Raw genomic sequence first — 14,464 nt, 5'->3', positions numbered from 1 at the left:
AAACATTGTTGCATTTGGAGGTGGAGGAGGGGGCGTATGATTGACGTGATGACGTCGTGAAGTGCCGTCAAGTGGACTACGGTCGTAAAGATTAACTATGTACAAGAAGGAGAGAAACTTCAATCGCCGAGAGGCGGTGCGGCGATGATGGCCGCAGTGGTTACTCAGGGCCGAGATTACTTGGCGGCCCCGCTCACCGCGAGGAGCTTGTCAAGCATCTCCTCGAGGCGCTTCTGCGAGTCGCGGACCTCGGCCCACTCCTCCGCAGTGACAGTGACCGTCGCACCGCTGCGCTCTTGGCGGAACAGCCTGCCAAGAGGCGACTCGAGTGGACGGCCGGCCGGCTTGGACGCGGCAAGAGGGAGAGGAGGCGGCGCAGCCTTGTCCTTGCCATTCTTGGCCGCTGGCGCAAGCGTATCCTTGCCAGGCTTGACGTCGGCGCCAGCCTTGGAGGGGCTCTCGGACGCAGGCGGCGTCTCCTGCTTGACCACGGGTGGCGCAACCTCAAAGGCAGCGCGGATGACGCTCTGGGCTCCGCCGCCAAGGAAGGTGCTGTGCGTTGTTGTCAGGGTCGGCCCAGACGCCACGAACAGTCCACTCAGTACTCACTCGGTCCAGCTGTTCTTGTACTCGGGGTGCACGCCGCGCTCGCCGAGGCGGACGGCACGGCGGAGCGCACGGTAGCGAGAGCGCTCGTAGGCGGAGATGAGGAAGAGAAGGGGGAAGTTCTGACGTCATCATCAGTGGGGTGTCCAGAAGCGCCGAGAGCCGCGGCAAACTCACCGTCAGGCGGATGAGGAAGACGTTGACGTTGTGGAGGGTCTGTGGGCTGGCGAATTCACCCAGAGGCAGGAGAATAACCAGCGCGGCAATGTTGAATGGCGGCAGGTACGAGAAGATGGCGTCCGACTTGACACCTTCAACCGTGGTGACGACACGCTGGAAGAGGTACTCCTCGTTGGCGTTGGACCGGACTGCCGAGAACTTGTTGGACAGGAGGGACGTGAGCATGGGAACGAGGAAGAGACCGCAGAGAAGCGCATAGGCGAAGAGGACGCCGGGGCCAAGGGTCGGGTGGATCTCCTCGGGCGGGACGCGCTCAAAACCAAAGACGCTCGACGAGCCGCCAAACCAGGTCGAGAACATGAGGCCAAAGATGCGGCCGGTGCGGATCTGCTTCTCCTTGCCCATGGTCCAGAGACAGAAGAAGATGCCGCTGAACGCGATGGCGATGAGGGCCATGAAGCCGAAGAACGTGGCGATCATGCCCCGAAGGGCGAGGAGCACGACATTGTCCTGGATCAGGATGAACGCCAGACGCGGGAAGAGGATACACGCGCCGAGCGACAGGATATCGTAGCCGAGATCCGCGGTCGCCGGGTCGTGCGTCGCGAGCGATCTCAGGCGAAGGAAGAGATACGTGAGGAAGATGCCGATAAACGTCAGGTCAAACGTGTTCCACACGGACGCGAGGTACACGGCGAGACCGTGCTCCTTGGAGGCGGCAAACTCGTCGAGGATAAAGCCAAACGTGTACGCAATGAAGAGGATTTCGACGTTGGTGAAGTGGATAGGGTGGCGGACGCGGCGGGCTGCAAGGTCAGCAGTGTCGTCAGCGCCACAGGGTCCGACTCACTCGACAGGGTCAGGAGGAAGAGCGTGATGAGGATGGTAAGCGAGAGGAACTCGATCCAGCGGCGCCAGCGCGGGACTCTGAGGCGCTGGTAGTCGAGCCAGCCAGCCTTGTAAGGATTGTAGGCGTACACCTCGACTGGCTGGCTTTCCTCCTCCTCCTCCTCGTGCTCCTCGGTGCTGGTGATACCGCGACGACGGCGCTTAGGAGCGGGATTGGAGAGCGAGTCGGCGATGAGGGCGTGGCTCGACACGGGCGAGTAGATGAGATCACCATCGTAGATGAGGGTGATGAGGTGCTGCACCAGGGGCTGGGAGAGGAACTTCTTGGAGCCAGACACGATGGCGAGGTCGAGCGCCGACGTGCGGGTCTTGACAAGACGCTCGCCGTCATGCAGCGAGGCAATGACGGTGTCCGGAGCGCCCTCGAGCGCACTCCACGCACGCACAAGCTCGCTGCAGAGCTCGGCCTCGTCCTGCACCGTTGGGCTCGTGCGGAGGATCTTGACTGGGTGCGAGGTTAGAGAACGTGCGCTCCCAGTCACCGTGACGGGGTTGGTTACTCACTGGCGAGGAGCTCGCAGAACAGGGCGCGCGAGGACTGGAGCGGCGCGTACGAGAGGTCCTCGTCCGCGAGGTTGATGAACTGGACACTGGGGATCAGCGCGGGGTCTACGGCCTTGGGACGTACCGGTTGGCAAAGATGGCGTAGAGGACGCCGCCGAGCGAGTGGCCGTCGTTATCGTCGTCGTCGTCCTCGGTCGGCTTGAAGCGCTGCACAATGGGCTTGACGAGCGTGTAGTTGACGCTGGGCGACTTGAGCTCGTCCCACGTCATGGGCGTGTCGATGGCCGCAGTGATGGTAGCGTGGAGCGTGTGTACCAGCTCAAAGACCGAGGTGCCTTCGTCCTCTGGGTCGAAGCCTGCGCCGACGAGCGGCGAGGAAGGTGCCGCGAGCGTCGTTGTCTCGACCGTGGTGGTCGAGACGACGACGGCGCCAGACGCCTCAGCGCCAGTGCCTGAGGCCGGGGTGGTCATTGCCTGTGTTGCGTACTGAGTGAGCGACTGAAGAGAGAGAGAGTAAGGTGCTCGCTATCGTCGTCGTGTTCAGTAGGAGAGAAAGAGCCCAGTCACGGGTCTGGCTGGCGTTATGGTGGCGGCATGCGGCTGGTGCTCGATTTGGACCACCCACCCAGCCAGTGGTATCTGCGGATCTTTTGCCTTTGTCCTTTGAACGCGTCCAGCCAGCCAGGCGCGCGACGGGCCGGGGAAGGCAGGGAAGGCAGGGAAGGCAGGGAATGGCGGCTCGACGTCAGCCTGGGTGGGTGGGTGCCCCCGCCCGTCATACGTGCCTGATCCTCCGTTATAGTGAGCAGTGTCTCGTTTCAACTCTGGTTCCGTACATCCAGTCACGTGATGATACCGCGTGGCAGTGACTGCCTGCCTTGCTCGACTTGCCAACAATACCTTCTCCCCCGCCACCTCGCATGCATCACACAACTCGTCCCGCACACACACGGCCGCATGCACACGACTCTCCACGGTATCCTCTACCCGAATATCGAGAATCTGGCCGGCTGGAATCAAGAACCGATCCCGAGAGCTCATATCATCGGATTGATTACCGTGTCGTCGCAATCCGGAATGGTGATTCCGCCACAGACGACAGTCAGTGTGTTGTTGCTCTAGCAACACAGTCACCACATTGACCCCCAGCGGGCCGGTCACCGCCACGGCTCGCTCACATGATGGCTGTAGCCATCTCTTGTTCCTCGCCTTACTAAGCAACAAGCGAGCGGCGCCGTGTGAGTCACGGCGCGTCTGTCGGCCAAGACCGCCAAAATCGATGTCGTGTATGGCGCTAATCGGTTTTCGTGGCAAATGCTACCCTGGCACAACTGACACTGGCTCACCCGCGACCCTCGACCGCTAACCACACATTGCGCGATATCCTAATGCCCCGCCCTGCCGTTTCTAATGCTTACTGCCTGCCCCTCACTTCGGCCAATTGGGCGCCAAGGCCCGCGGCTTCGGTTTCTCGGTATCTGAACCGAAGCAAGCAAGCACGCGCGCGCGGAGCCTCCGTGCTTTCATGACGAGCTCGCTCCCCATAAGGCGCAAGCGCGAGAGCGACGTTGCTTTCTTTCTCCTCCACCTCGTCGTCGTCTCAACAAAAATAATGTTTTCTCGTGCCGCCCTTCCCTTGCGCGCATCGGTGCGCTCCAGCACAGCTAGCAGCTTGCGGTCTGCGCCCCGCCTGCAGGCTCGCCAGACGTTCCGCTTCCAGTCGACGCAGTCTGGCCGTCCCACCCCCGAGGAGCAGGCAAAGGCCCGCAAGTCGCTGGCGAGCGCTACCGCCTTCCTGAACATTGCGCTCATCCTCAGCGCCGGAGCCGCCGGTTTCGCCATTGCGAGCACTTTTGTCCAGCCCGCGTTCGCGCCCACCCTTATTGACTCGGGCGTCGCCATCAGGCTCCAGGACCTCAACCAGCCCAAGTACGGCACCCCCACTGCGTACCGCAGCGCCATTGCCGAGATCCAGGAGCTGTGGAAGTCGCGCAACAAGGAGGACAGCGTCAGCACGGACGAGGACGACCTCAGCGCCCACGGCATCTCAGACTGGTCGTACCATGAGGCTCACCGCCCGACTGTCGTCGTCTGGGTCGACTCGACCTCCGAGGTCCAGGACCTTGTGCGCATCGCCCAGAAGTACCGCATCCCCATCACGCCCTTTGCGGGCGGTACCTCTTTGGAGGGCCACTACAGCTCGGTGAGTGGGCGCCGTTGAGTGTGATGCTGTGTACTAACGCCCGCCCTTAGCCTTACGGCGGTATCTCGATCGACCTGTCGCGTCTCGACAAGGTGGTCAGCCTGAGCGTGGCTGACGGCGAGGCCGTCGTTCAGGCCGGTGTCAAGTGGGACGAGTTCAACGAGCAGCTCAAGAAGGACGGCGTCAAGCTCTTCTTCCCTCTCGACCCTGGACCCGGCGCCACGATCGGCGGCATGGCCGGTACCGGCTGCTCGGGCACCAACGCTGTCCGCTACGGTACTGCCAAGGCCGAGTGGTTCATCAACTTCACTGTTGTTCTCCCCACCGGCGAGGTGATCAAGACCCGCTCCAACGCCCGCAAGTCGAGCGCCGGTTGGGACGCGACCAAGCTCTTCATTGGTGCCGAGGGCTCGCTCGGTATTATCACCGAGGCGACCATCCGTCTCGCCCCCGCCCTGCCTACCAAGGTCGCCATTGTCAACTTCCCCAGTGTTGAGGAGGCTGTCCGTGCTGCCACCGAGGTTGTCAACGAGGGCTACCCTGTTCGTGAGTGTGAACGCCGCCTACACCAAAGTGTGTCTCCCGCTCACCCAACGCAGAGTGCGTCGAGTACCTCGACGGCCGTACCATCCGCGCCATCAACCTCGGCGGCCTCGCGGGCAGGTCGTACCCCGAGACGGACACGCTCTTCTTCAAGTTCCAGGGGTGCGTCGTGTGATGGACTTCGTGCTCGCATTCGCTGACCCGGCGCCCAGCTCCGAGGCCATCATGAAGGAGACGGCCAAGGCCGTCAAGGACCTGACGTCCAAGCACGGCGGCAAGGGCTTCGAGTTCTCGCGTACGGACAAGGAGGCTGCGGACCTGTGGGAGGGCCGCAAGGCTGCCCTGTGGTCGGTTCTCGCTCTTCGCCCTGACGGTCGCGTGTGGACGACCGACGTGTGTGTTCCCATCTCCAAGCTCCCGCGCCTGGTGCAGGAGACGTCGGAGGACTTTGAGAAGCGCGGCCTCGAGGCATGCCACTTCGGCCACGTCGGTGACGGCAACGTCCACTCGCTCGCCCTCTTCTCCAACGACGACGAGCTCCACCGCGTCAAGGAGGCAGTCCACGACATGGTTGAGCGTGCCATCCGCCTCGGAGGAACCTGCACCGGCGAGCACGGCGTCGGTATCGGAAAGATCGAGTACCTCGACACCGAGCTCGGTGAGGGTACCGTCAACCTCATGGAGACGGTCAAGCGCACTATCGACCCCCACAACCTGTTCAACCCCGGAAAGATCTACCCCCACATTAGGCCGCCCCACGCCAACGACTCCAAGAAGTAGACGGGGTGTGGCGTGGTAGCAGCATCATCATAGATTATCGGATGTAGGGTTAGCAGTCACGGCGGGGAGAATTCAATCACTGATCGCTGGGTTTCACTGATCGCTGGTTTTACGCTTGGGATCATGCTGCTTTGCGTGCCGACACGAAGTAGTTGTCCGAAAGTGGGATCCCACAGGTGGCTGTTTCATCCCCTCGTTCATGGCCCGTGTGTGGCACCAAGTTCATTCCTCCACACTGCATGCCTAACATGCCTACGCCCTGACCCTGCAAAGCTTAAAGTCGGCACCGTAAGGACAGAACCCAGTGAGGACGGTCGCCTGTGACCCTTTGCCCTGGTGCGCCTCGGTGCACAGGGCGGGGTTGGTGCAGAACGCATTGTAGCCGGGACAGAAGACGTTGTCGCTGCCGCCGGGGCACCTGTTCCGGATAGGTGTGACGGGGCACGCGCGCGGGTTGAAGCAGCCCTTCTTGTAGCAGCATTGAATCTTGTTCGGCAGGCCGGGGCAGAAGCCGGGCGACGCGCTCCCGCCAACGCTGGCGCACGACGAGGTCGAGTCGCACACGCCCATGTTGACCGTGTTGCCTGCGAGCGAGCGAGTCAGCGAGCGCGTGTGGTGGTGTGGCGGACGTACCAAGCTGGCACTGGTCGCCCCAGCTCATGGCGTAGGTGGCTGACGAGGCGGCGAGGAGGAGGAACGCTTGGGCGAAGAGCATGGCGCGGGTGTCTGGGTCCGTGGGTGGGTGGGGGTGCATTGAGTCCCTAGTGTCGCCTGTTTATCACTCGTCGTGTCTCGGTCGCTCGGAGCAATCGTTGTTGTCGAGCGAGCAGAGCGACCAAAGTGGCACCTGACCTCATCAACGATCCCGGACCAAAGCTTGAACTCTATATTTTTAGAACGCAAGTGGGCGGGGTGGGCGACCGGGGTTCGGGAGGAGGTCAGCCCATCAGTCTAACGTCTCTGCGCCCACTATTCGCCTGTACCCCCATCTTGTGTACGCTCAGGACGGAGCACTGCACGGAACACGAACACGACCGTTTCATTTCTCGGGGCGGCGGACTATGACCGTGCGTGGCACTAAAAATCATCCTCCGCTTGCTTCCACCTGCACAGCTTGTTGTTCTCTCCGCCGGGACAGAAGCCGTTGAGCACGGTCGCTTGACCGGGAGGGTAGACGCTGTTCATGGCCAGGCAATCTTTCGGGCTGGAGCAGAAAGCCATGTAGCCGGGGCAGTAGACGTAGTTGCTGCCGCCTGGGCAGCGTCCAGGGATGGTCTTGACGGGGCATGCGCGCGGGTCCATGCACCGCTGTGCCCAGCAGCAGCGTACGTTGTCCGGCAGGCCGGGGCAGGCACCCGTCCAATACGTGCCTTTGTAGTGGTCGCACGCCGTTGTCGTGTCGCACACGCCGAGGTCATTCGCTGTGGTCGGTCAGCGTGGCGCCGCGCGGCGCGAGGCAGCCTCACCGACTTGGCAATGGTCGCCCCATTGCAACCCTCGAGGGGCGGGGGTGGCGGCGGCGAGGATAGCAAATACTTGGATTAGGAGCATGGTGTCGGCCAGAGTACAGAGCTCGACTCAAGAGGTGGGCGAGGCGGCGGCGGCGTCCTCGTGTTTATGTGACGCGTCGGGGCGGGCGGAGTCCTGATGAATGGCGGCTGACAACAACAGTGGGGCTGACTTAGCGTGCTCCAATATCCCGAATCATCTACATGACAACAAGCTACAGAGGCAGTTGATCGAAGTGCTTCGGGTGGGGCGGATAGCCGACTCCTCGCTCACAGCCCACGCTCAGGGCGGAGAACCAACCTCTGTGGCACCCGCCGGAACGCGACCGTTTCATCTCTCGGCGGTCTCATGACCGCGTGTGGCACTCTACTACTTGAACCTGCACAGCTTGTTGTTCTGTCCGCCGGGGCAGAAGCCGTCGAGCACCGTCCCGCCCAGGACGCCGGTGCACTCCTTCGGATCCATACAGATCGCCCCGTAGCCGGGACAGTAGAGGTTGTCGCTGCCGCCTGGGCAGCGGCCAGTGACTGGCTTGACGGGGCACGCGCGCGGGTCAAAGCACGACGGCGCCCAGCAGCACTGCACATTGTCTGGGAGACCGGGGCAGTAGCCCTTGGACGGGGAGCCCTTGTAGTACTTGCAGTGCGAAGTTGTGTCACACACGCCGAAGTTGTTGTCTACGGTCAATACCAGAACGACGTGCGGCAAGACTCCACTCACTGCACCGGTCCCACATTTGCAGGCCGAGGGCAGGAGCGATGGTGGCGAGGAGGGCAAATGCTTGGATGAGGATCATGGTGTTGGCGAGATTGATAGACTCGTGGGGTCAAGTGGGGCAGTAGCGGCCGTTCACCGTCTTTATATGCCCCATCAGACGCGAGTCTATTCGCTGCTGCCTGACAAGCGGGGAAGCAGACACTGATCGAGATGATTCGGGTGACGCTGATGACGCTGCTAACCCCATTTCTAGTCCAGCCCCGACCCACTACTCCCCGTCCTCCTCATCATGCCACAGCGAAGTTGGAGAACCTCTATGGCACCCGCCGGAACACTTCGCAACGGTTTCATCATTCGGCGGTCTCTGACCGTGTGTGGCACAAGATCTACTAAGCCTTCCACCTGCACAGCTTGTTATCCTGCCCGCCGGGGCAGAAGCCATTGAGCACCGTTGCACCCGGGCCAGCTGTAGCGCACTCCTTGGGAGACATGCAGAATGCCATGTAGCCGGGGCAGTAAAGGTTGTTGCTGCCACCCGGACAACGGCCTGTGATAGGCTTGACGGGGCAAGCGCGTGGGTCAAAGCACGACTTGGCGTAGCAGCATTGAACGTTGTTGGGAAGTCCCGGGCAGAGTCCCGGAGAGGCGTTACCGTGGTAGTAATTGCAGTGAGCAACCGTATCGCATACGCCGATATTGTTGTCTGCCGTCAGCACAGTACCGAGGCGGCAGCGAGACTCACCGCACCGGTCCCACATCTGCAGGCCGAGGGCAGGGGTGACGGCGGCGAGGATGGCAAAGGTCTGAGTGAAGAGCATGGTGTCGTCGGGAGCACAGGTATTGAGTGACGTTGGGGAAAACAACTTGGGGCGTGCAGTATCACCGCCTTTTGTGCCACGGAGAGGGAAGGCCCATGGACGTTGCCTGACAACAGGGGAGCTCACCGATGTAGCCTCATCATCCCGAACCTTCTTCATCGCGACGGGTGGGTCGGAGTGATCGGGACGCTTGGGGTGAAGGTGCATGCCTCGGCCCTGTGCTTGTCACTCGGTCATCCCCATGCCACAGTGGGCATGGTTTCAAAGGTGCTTTGGCCGCTGCCACGAGCGACGGCGAAGAAGCCCGCTTGACAACCAACTCACTGGGTACAAGTGGGCGGGCGTGGGTGGGCCCCAGAACGTTGTTGTCGAGTGATGATCTCGGAGTGCCACGGGAACCCACTTAACGCTACGTGCCACAGTTCCAAAGTATGCGACCGACCGACCGAGGCCAAGGGCTAAAGAAAGCAAGCACCCCGTCGCGTGGCATTGGCACGGCACACACGGCACACCACGGCCGTCTCGGAACCCCGGCGCGTCGTACCTTCTACCATCGGAGAGTAGTGAAACGCGTAGATGACGGCCAAATGCTGTCATCTGACGCGGGGTTCAGCGGGAGCCACGTCGGTTCCGCTCGGTCCACGATGTAACAGCTGCAGAAGCAGCGGCAGGTACGGCGGGTGCCACCCACCACGCCCGGCTACACGTGTTTCATGCCCACCGCACCCGCACGTCAACGAGGTAACGCACGCTGTTTCTACCCCGCCTGCGCGACCAACAGCCGTGTTGAGCCCGTGTGTGGGCTTGCTTCCGCCCTCGGGTCCAATTAGGTGGCGCCTGGCGACAGTGGCTCCACTGCATCCCCGGCTGTGCGTGCCGGCTTCACTAACCTGTAGTTGGCTTCCGTGCCACCCCACAGTGCTTTCTAACTCGCACCACATGCCAGAGCTCTCATTGTATCTGTTTAAACAAGTAGTACACTTCCAAGAGGAACATGACCCGCAGGCTATTTTTGTAATAATTTCTGGCTGCGCATTTAATGGTGGGACCACATCGCGCCAGCAGCTGTCATGTGTTCACTAGTTGTCACTTTATTTCGTTTTTAATCGGCCCAGTGTCTTTCCCACCTCCAGGTGCTCCCCCGAGATTCTCACTCACCACGACTCGACGTTCCTCGAATAAACCTTCTGCTGTTCGTCATGTTCACTCCGCGGCGCACGCCTCTCACCAGCCCGGTCCTCTTGCACCATCACAGCGACTGGTTTCGTTGATACTGGTGAAAGATGGTCAAACCTCGTCGGCGGCACGGCGTTGTTAGAAGCGGCGAACGATATGAAGAGGTTGCACGGTAGCGCCGCGGCGTACGGCTCTGCTCGGATGGCATAAAGACAATCAATCAGATCGTCATCGTCTACAAGTTGTCATCGATGAGACGGACCTCTTATCGCTGCTCCCCATCCAATCGAGCTGCCCTCTCTGGAACCACCTACTGAAGGACGACAGATTCCCCCGAGGGCGAGATTGCAACGCGCCTAGATCGACCCAGACCTCTGCCATCAACGCCTCTCCTTTTCTCCGCCACATGATTCACCAGCTGGTCCTTCGACAATCATCCTCGCATCCCAAGCTAGTATCTGCGTACTACATTTTGACACCAACCACTGCCTTCCTCTAACCCTCGCGCGCGACATCAGCAACGGCCTTGGCGAACACCTCGAGCGCCTTGTCCACCTGGGACTCGGTAACGGTGAGCGAGGGGATGAAGCGGATAACCTCGAACGTCGACGTCGTGAGGAGGAGCAGGCCGGCGTCGAGGCACTTCTCCTGCACGCGGCGCGCGATGGACGAGGGGACGGTAGTGCCGACGGGGAGGCCGTGGTGGGTGAGGGGGTCGGCCGAGCGGAACTCGATGGCAGCCATGAGCTGGGGTAGGGGTGAGTATGGTGCTGGGTGCTGGGTGTTGGGCCAGGGGCCACACTTACGTTCTGGCCACGGCGCTGAACAATCAGCTTCTTGCCCGCCTCAGTCTGGGCAATCTTCTCGAGCCCGTCGTGCAGCTGCTTGCCACGGGCCTCGACGTTGCCGAGCACGTCCTGGGAGTTGAACACGTCGACGACGGCCGTGGCGGCAGCACAGGCGACGGCGTTGCCCGCGTACGTGCCGCCAAGCACACCAGTGTCGAGCGTCTCCATGATCTTGCGGGGCGCAACGACACCGCTGAGAGGGTATCCGTTGGCGACGCCCTTGGCGAAGACGACGACGTCGGGACGCACCCCCGAGTGCTCGATGGCAAACATCTTGCCCGTGCGTCCGAAGCCAGACTGCACCTCGTCGGCGATGAGCAGGATGCCGTGCTCGTCGCAGAGCTGGCGCAGGTGGCGGAGGTACGCGTGCGGTGTGGGCACGTAGCCGCCCTCGCCGATGACGGGCTCGATGAAGATGGCGGCCGTGTCCTTTGGCGCCGACTGGGTACGGAGGAGCAGGTCGAGCTGCGCGATCGCAATGCGCACGAGCTCGTCCTCCGAGGTAGTCATCGGGAGGCTCATGCTGTGCCAGTACGGGAACGGCGTCGCGTGCGAGCCGGGCATCATCGCGCCCGCGCCGACAGTGTAGATGTTCTTGCTGCGCGAGAGCGCGCCCGAGCCGTACGTGCGCCCGTGGTATCCGCCGTTCATGGAGATGACGTTGGGCCGGCCAGTCGCCTTGCGCGCAATCTTGATGGCCGCCTCGATGGCCTCTGAGCCCGAGTTCCAGAAGAAGAACGAGTCGAGCGACGGGTCGGGCATCACCGACTTGAGGCGCTCAATCAGCTGCAGGTACGGCTTGTGGAAGCCGATCGAGCACTGCAGGTGGGTGAGCGTGTCGACCTGGGCGTGGACGGCTTGCGAGACGGCGGGGTGGCAGCTGGGGGTGTGTGAGCAGAACCGACCTTCGCTGCATTACTGTGCGCGTGCCCACTCACTGTCCGAGGGAGAGCACTCCGATACCCGAGCTGAAGTCGAGGATCTTGTCGCCGTCGCTCGTCTCAATCTCGAGGCCCTGGCCGCGCACAACGACCATGTCGCGCACGCGTCCAAGGCCAGGAGTGACGTGCTCGCGGCCGAACTGGACCCACTGGGCCGTGGTCTTGGTGTCGGCGACCGGAGGGGGCGTGTACGCCTGGAGCGGGGTCGCGGCGTGCTGCTCGGCCGCGAGGGAGGCGAGGGTGCGCACGCCGTTGACGGCAGCGCGGGTCGTCGTCTTGGTGCTGATCATGGTGCTGTGCGGTAGTGTTTGTGAGCGAGCGGTGAGTTGTGGGGATTGGTGCGCACATCGCTGCTTATGTAGGCTGTAGACTGACGGCCTGGGACCGCTTGATACCGACGCAATGGAAGCGTCGGCAACGTTGTTGTGGCTTCGGCCCTGGGCCGCCACCACCCACCGCCGGCACCTCGGCCGCCTCAGGCACGCAGGCAGATACCGTTGCCAAGATTGCACGCGACGCATCACACAGGTTTATCCGGCTACATCGGCGTTGGGCGCGACGCTTCTATGGGTGTAGTGCATGTATGCTTGCTTCTATACAATCTCGGCCTCCCACACGCCGCTGCGAGTCAGTAGCTGCCCCAGGGCCAAGCGCTTACCGGAACCCATTAAACCCGATCACGCGGTGTCCATCCGCCTTTGCCTTTGCCCAGTCGGCCAGCGTCAGCTCGCCCTCCGTCAGGACACCTGCGTCGAGGAGATGCTTGCGCATTGTACCCGCGAGGAACGGCGCGTTGTTGGGCCGCAGCGACGGCGTGACCCACCGCCATCCGTTCACGGTCGGCTTGCGGATCGCAATGTTGGAGGTGACGCTCTCCAGCAGCCGCTCCGGCGTGTGCAGGAGCACCTCGGGGTGCGGCTCGGTGGTCGGCGCACGCGCCGCCGCGGCGTTGTACACTGCGCGCTGCTCGGTCTTGTACAGCCGATAGCTGGTGTCCGACTCGATTACACTGTCCTCCGGGTCGAGGTACAGCGCGCGTTTGGTCGTCGGGGTGTCGGCGGCAGGGAGGGGGGCGAACGGCGCTGCGGGCGTTAGTTTGGCCAGAGGCCTGACGCACCAGTGCCAGCAGCAGCTGGGATCGTCTGGACCTCGAGTCGTGCGCCTGGGTGGAGGAGGATACGGAGCTGGGGGTTAGTGGTCACCATTGTAGCCGCACCCACCCTCCAGTCGCCGGCGCCAGCGACCTCGAGCTTGGCTTTGACCGCCGCCCACACCGCCTCGTCTCCCGGCCAGGCGCCCCACACGGCCGCTCCCTCCTTGCCGGCAAAGTGCGCATGGGCGTTGCGCAGCCGCCACACGTGCAGGTCCCAGAGCGGCACGTTCGTCTTGCTCACTTCGCTCGATGCCGCCGACGTGTACCGCCCCGTCGAGAAGAGCGCCGGCTTGTCTGCGTCTGCGGCGGCCTACTCATGTCAATTGATTGATGCATTCTGTCTACGCGGTGCTCGCCTTGGACTCGGCGTCCTTCCACTTGAACCCGTAGCCGCCGTCGGTCTGCGATGTCAGCGGGGTGATAGCATGTACGATGTGAGCTACTCACAGGGAACTGCCACTCCTGCAGAGCCTTGACAGTCGCAGCGCCCCACTCGCCCGCCTTGGTGGGGTCGGCGTTGGCCTCGGGCCCGCCGGGCAAGTTGACGACGGTCATGAGCTTGAGGTTGATGGGCTGGATGAAGCCGGCAGTGACGGCGTTCTCGACCAGAGTCTGAAGCGCGGTGTAGAAGTTGCCAACTGGGGTTTGTTAGCGGTGGTTTGGCACATCACTCACTGTTCAGGACGAGGACGGGCACCGAGTGGATACCGAGCTGGGCGGGTTAGAGGACGACGAAACTAACACCCACCTGGTTCCAGGTGACCATCTCGAGCAGCTCCTCGAACGTGCCGTATCCACCAGGGAGGACAACAAAGCCGCCAGTGGACAGCTGGGCCATCTTGGCCTTGCGCTGTGGGGTTAGTTCAATCACCCTCCAACCCACCTCGTGCATGCTGCCAACGACCTCCATCGTCAAGCGGCCGTCAAAGTCGTCGTCGAGCAAGTCGTGGCCCTTGCCCTCGGCCGACTTGACCGGCGCGTTGTCCTTCGGCGTGCCAGTGAATGCCGAGGCGGACGGCGCAGGCGTGTGCTCGCTCGCGCGGGCGACGAGAGCGCGGGGGAGCACGCCGTGCGTGTAGCCGCCTGCCTTGAGGTGCGACTGGGACACGACGCCCATGAGCCCGCGCCTGCCGCCGCCGTACACGAGCGGGTAGGACGCCTCGGCGAGCGCCGCGCCGACCGACGCCGCGGCGTCGCCGTAGATTGTCGAGCTGCCAGGCGACGAGCCGCAGCTGCTCGAGGTTAGCTGTGATAAGGGAGGCGGAGCGGCCGTACTCCCTCGACTCACAATGCGCAGACGGGCTTCTTGAGCTCCTGGTCGGTGGGGAAGGGCGACATTTTGGGTGAAGAGATAAGGGAGGAGGGGAAGAGACGAGTAAAGCTGCGAGTTGTATCTCTCTCTCTCTGCTCTCCGACTTGGTTGCTGCGAATGCTCCGTTCGAGTCGGCTTCGGCATGAGCGCGCCGTTGCTGCACATGTGGGGACCCCGCATTCGGCTGCCACAACGGGGTTATTTTGACAGCTTTCCCACGGTGGACGCTCCGACCCATGCCCGTGCCACGCATGGTTGATCTTGG

At 62.5% G+C, this 14,464-nt stretch overlaps 7 protein-coding genes across 9 annotated transcripts; 1 reads left to right on the top strand and 6 right to left on the bottom strand.

The window, feature by feature from the left end:
- Window positions 1–7: 7 nt before the first annotated feature.
- Window positions 8–2,762, bottom strand: YVC1_0 (Calcium channel YVC1). The gene is made up of 6 exons (XM_062774438.1): window positions 2,324–2,762; window positions 2,200–2,285; window positions 1,637–2,140; window positions 784–1,592; window positions 610–728; window positions 8–552 (listed from the first exon to the last, which is right to left on the bottom strand). The coding sequence occupies exons 1-6, from the start codon at window positions 2,668–2,670 to the stop codon at window positions 177–179; spliced, it is 2,241 nt and encodes a 746-aa protein (XP_062630422.1). The 5' UTR covers window positions 2,671–2,762; the 3' UTR covers window positions 8–176.
- Window positions 2,763–3,740: 978 nt separating this feature from the next.
- On the top strand, window positions 3,741–5,773 carry DLD (D-lactate dehydrogenase [cytochrome], mitochondrial). Its single transcript, XM_062774437.1, has 4 exons — window positions 3,741–4,402; window positions 4,453–4,948; window positions 5,002–5,107; window positions 5,158–5,773. The coding sequence occupies exons 1-4, from the start codon at window positions 3,812–3,814 to the stop codon at window positions 5,723–5,725; spliced, it is 1,761 nt and encodes a 586-aa protein (XP_062630421.1). The 5' UTR covers window positions 3,741–3,811; the 3' UTR covers window positions 5,726–5,773.
- Window positions 5,774–5,977: 204 nt separating this feature from the next.
- On the bottom strand, window positions 5,978–6,440 carry LOC62_06G007915 (uncharacterized protein; the record flags this gene model as incomplete). Its single annotated transcript, XM_062774436.1, has 2 exons — window positions 5,978–6,309; window positions 6,359–6,440. 2 exons carry the CDS (start codon window positions 6,438–6,440, stop codon window positions 5,978–5,980), a joined length of 414 nt encoding a protein of 137 aa, XP_062630420.1.
- Window positions 6,441–7,603: 1,163 nt separating this feature from the next.
- LOC62_06G007914 (uncharacterized protein) lies at window positions 7,604–8,030 on the bottom strand (the record flags this gene model as incomplete). The annotated part of the gene is made up of 2 exons (XM_062774435.1): window positions 7,604–7,911; window positions 7,955–8,030. 2 exons carry the CDS (start codon window positions 8,028–8,030, stop codon window positions 7,604–7,606), a joined length of 384 nt encoding a protein of 127 aa, XP_062630419.1.
- Window positions 8,031–8,340: 310 nt separating this feature from the next.
- Window positions 8,341–8,769, bottom strand: LOC62_06G007913 (uncharacterized protein; the record flags this gene model as incomplete). The annotated part of the gene is made up of 2 exons (XM_062774434.1): window positions 8,341–8,654; window positions 8,694–8,769. 2 exons carry the CDS (start codon window positions 8,767–8,769, stop codon window positions 8,341–8,343), a joined length of 390 nt encoding a protein of 129 aa, XP_062630418.1.
- A 1,671-nt stretch (window positions 8,770–10,440) lies between these two features.
- On the bottom strand, window positions 10,441–12,024 carry gabT_1 (4-aminobutyrate aminotransferase GabT; the record flags this gene model as incomplete). The annotated part of the gene is made up of 3 exons (XM_062774433.1): window positions 10,441–10,692; window positions 10,752–11,673; window positions 11,732–12,024. The coding sequence occupies 3 exons, from the start codon at window positions 12,022–12,024 to the stop codon at window positions 10,441–10,443; spliced, it is 1,467 nt and encodes a 488-aa protein (XP_062630417.1).
- Window positions 12,025–12,268: 244 nt separating this feature from the next.
- SPBC19G7.02 lies at window positions 12,269–14,282 on the bottom strand (the record flags this gene model as incomplete). Of its 3 annotated transcripts, none has more annotated exons than XM_062774430.1 (9): window positions 12,269–12,355; window positions 12,393–12,816; window positions 12,852–12,918; window positions 12,955–13,288; window positions 13,335–13,525; window positions 13,563–13,599; window positions 13,636–13,737; window positions 13,771–14,119; window positions 14,176–14,282. In XM_062774430.1, 6 exons carry the CDS (start codon window positions 14,223–14,225, stop codon window positions 13,229–13,231), a joined length of 789 nt encoding a protein of 262 aa, XP_062630415.1. In that variant the 3' UTR covers window positions 12,269–12,355; window positions 12,393–12,816; window positions 12,852–12,918; window positions 12,955–13,228. The 3 variants fall into 3 exon arrangements, with proteins under 3 accessions (XP_062630415.1, XP_062630414.1, XP_062630416.1); XM_062774431.1 differs by having other exon boundaries at window positions 12,955–13,197; XM_062774432.1 differs by lacking the exons at window positions 13,335–13,525; window positions 13,563–13,599; window positions 13,636–13,737; window positions 13,771–14,119; window positions 14,176–14,282 and having other exon boundaries at window positions 12,955–13,181; window positions 13,202–13,205.
- Window positions 14,283–14,464: the final 182 nt, after the last annotated feature.

The sequence above is a fragment of the Vanrija pseudolonga genome, chromosome 6, assembly GCF_020906515.1.
Source record: "Vanrija pseudolonga chromosome 6, complete sequence".
In the NCBI taxonomy this organism is placed as follows: Eukaryota; Fungi; Basidiomycota; class Tremellomycetes; order Trichosporonales; family Trichosporonaceae; genus Vanrija; species Vanrija pseudolonga.
The sequence above is the reverse complement of the archived record's forward strand: the minus strand, read 5'-3'. Positions and strand labels throughout refer to the sequence as shown.

Excerpts from the sequence above, each read along its gene's own strand:
- DLD (XM_062774437.1), top strand. The coding sequence starts at position 3,812 with ATGTTTTCTCGTGCCGCCCTTCCCTTGCGCGCATCGGTGCGCTCCAGC. Across the intron at positions 4,949-5,001 it reads CAACGAGGGCTACCCTGTTC|AGTGCGTCGAGTACCTCGAC; the intron begins GTGAGTGTGAAC and ends CACCCAACGCAG. Across the intron at positions 5,108-5,157 it reads CTCTTCTTCAAGTTCCAGGG|CTCCGAGGCCATCATGAAGG; the intron begins GTGCGTCGTGTG and ends CCCGGCGCCCAG.
- YVC1_0 (XM_062774438.1), bottom strand. The coding sequence starts at position 2,670 with ATGACCACCCCGGCCTCAGGCACTGGCGCTGAGGCGTCTGGCGCCGTC. Across the intron at positions 1,593-1,636 it reads CTTCCTCCTGACCCTGTCGA|CCCGCCGCGTCCGCCACCCT; the intron begins GTGAGTCGGACC and ends CTGACCTTGCAG. Across the intron at positions 553-609 it reads TACAAGAACAGCTGGACCGA|CACCTTCCTTGGCGGCGGAG; the intron begins GTGAGTACTGAG and ends AACAACGCACAG.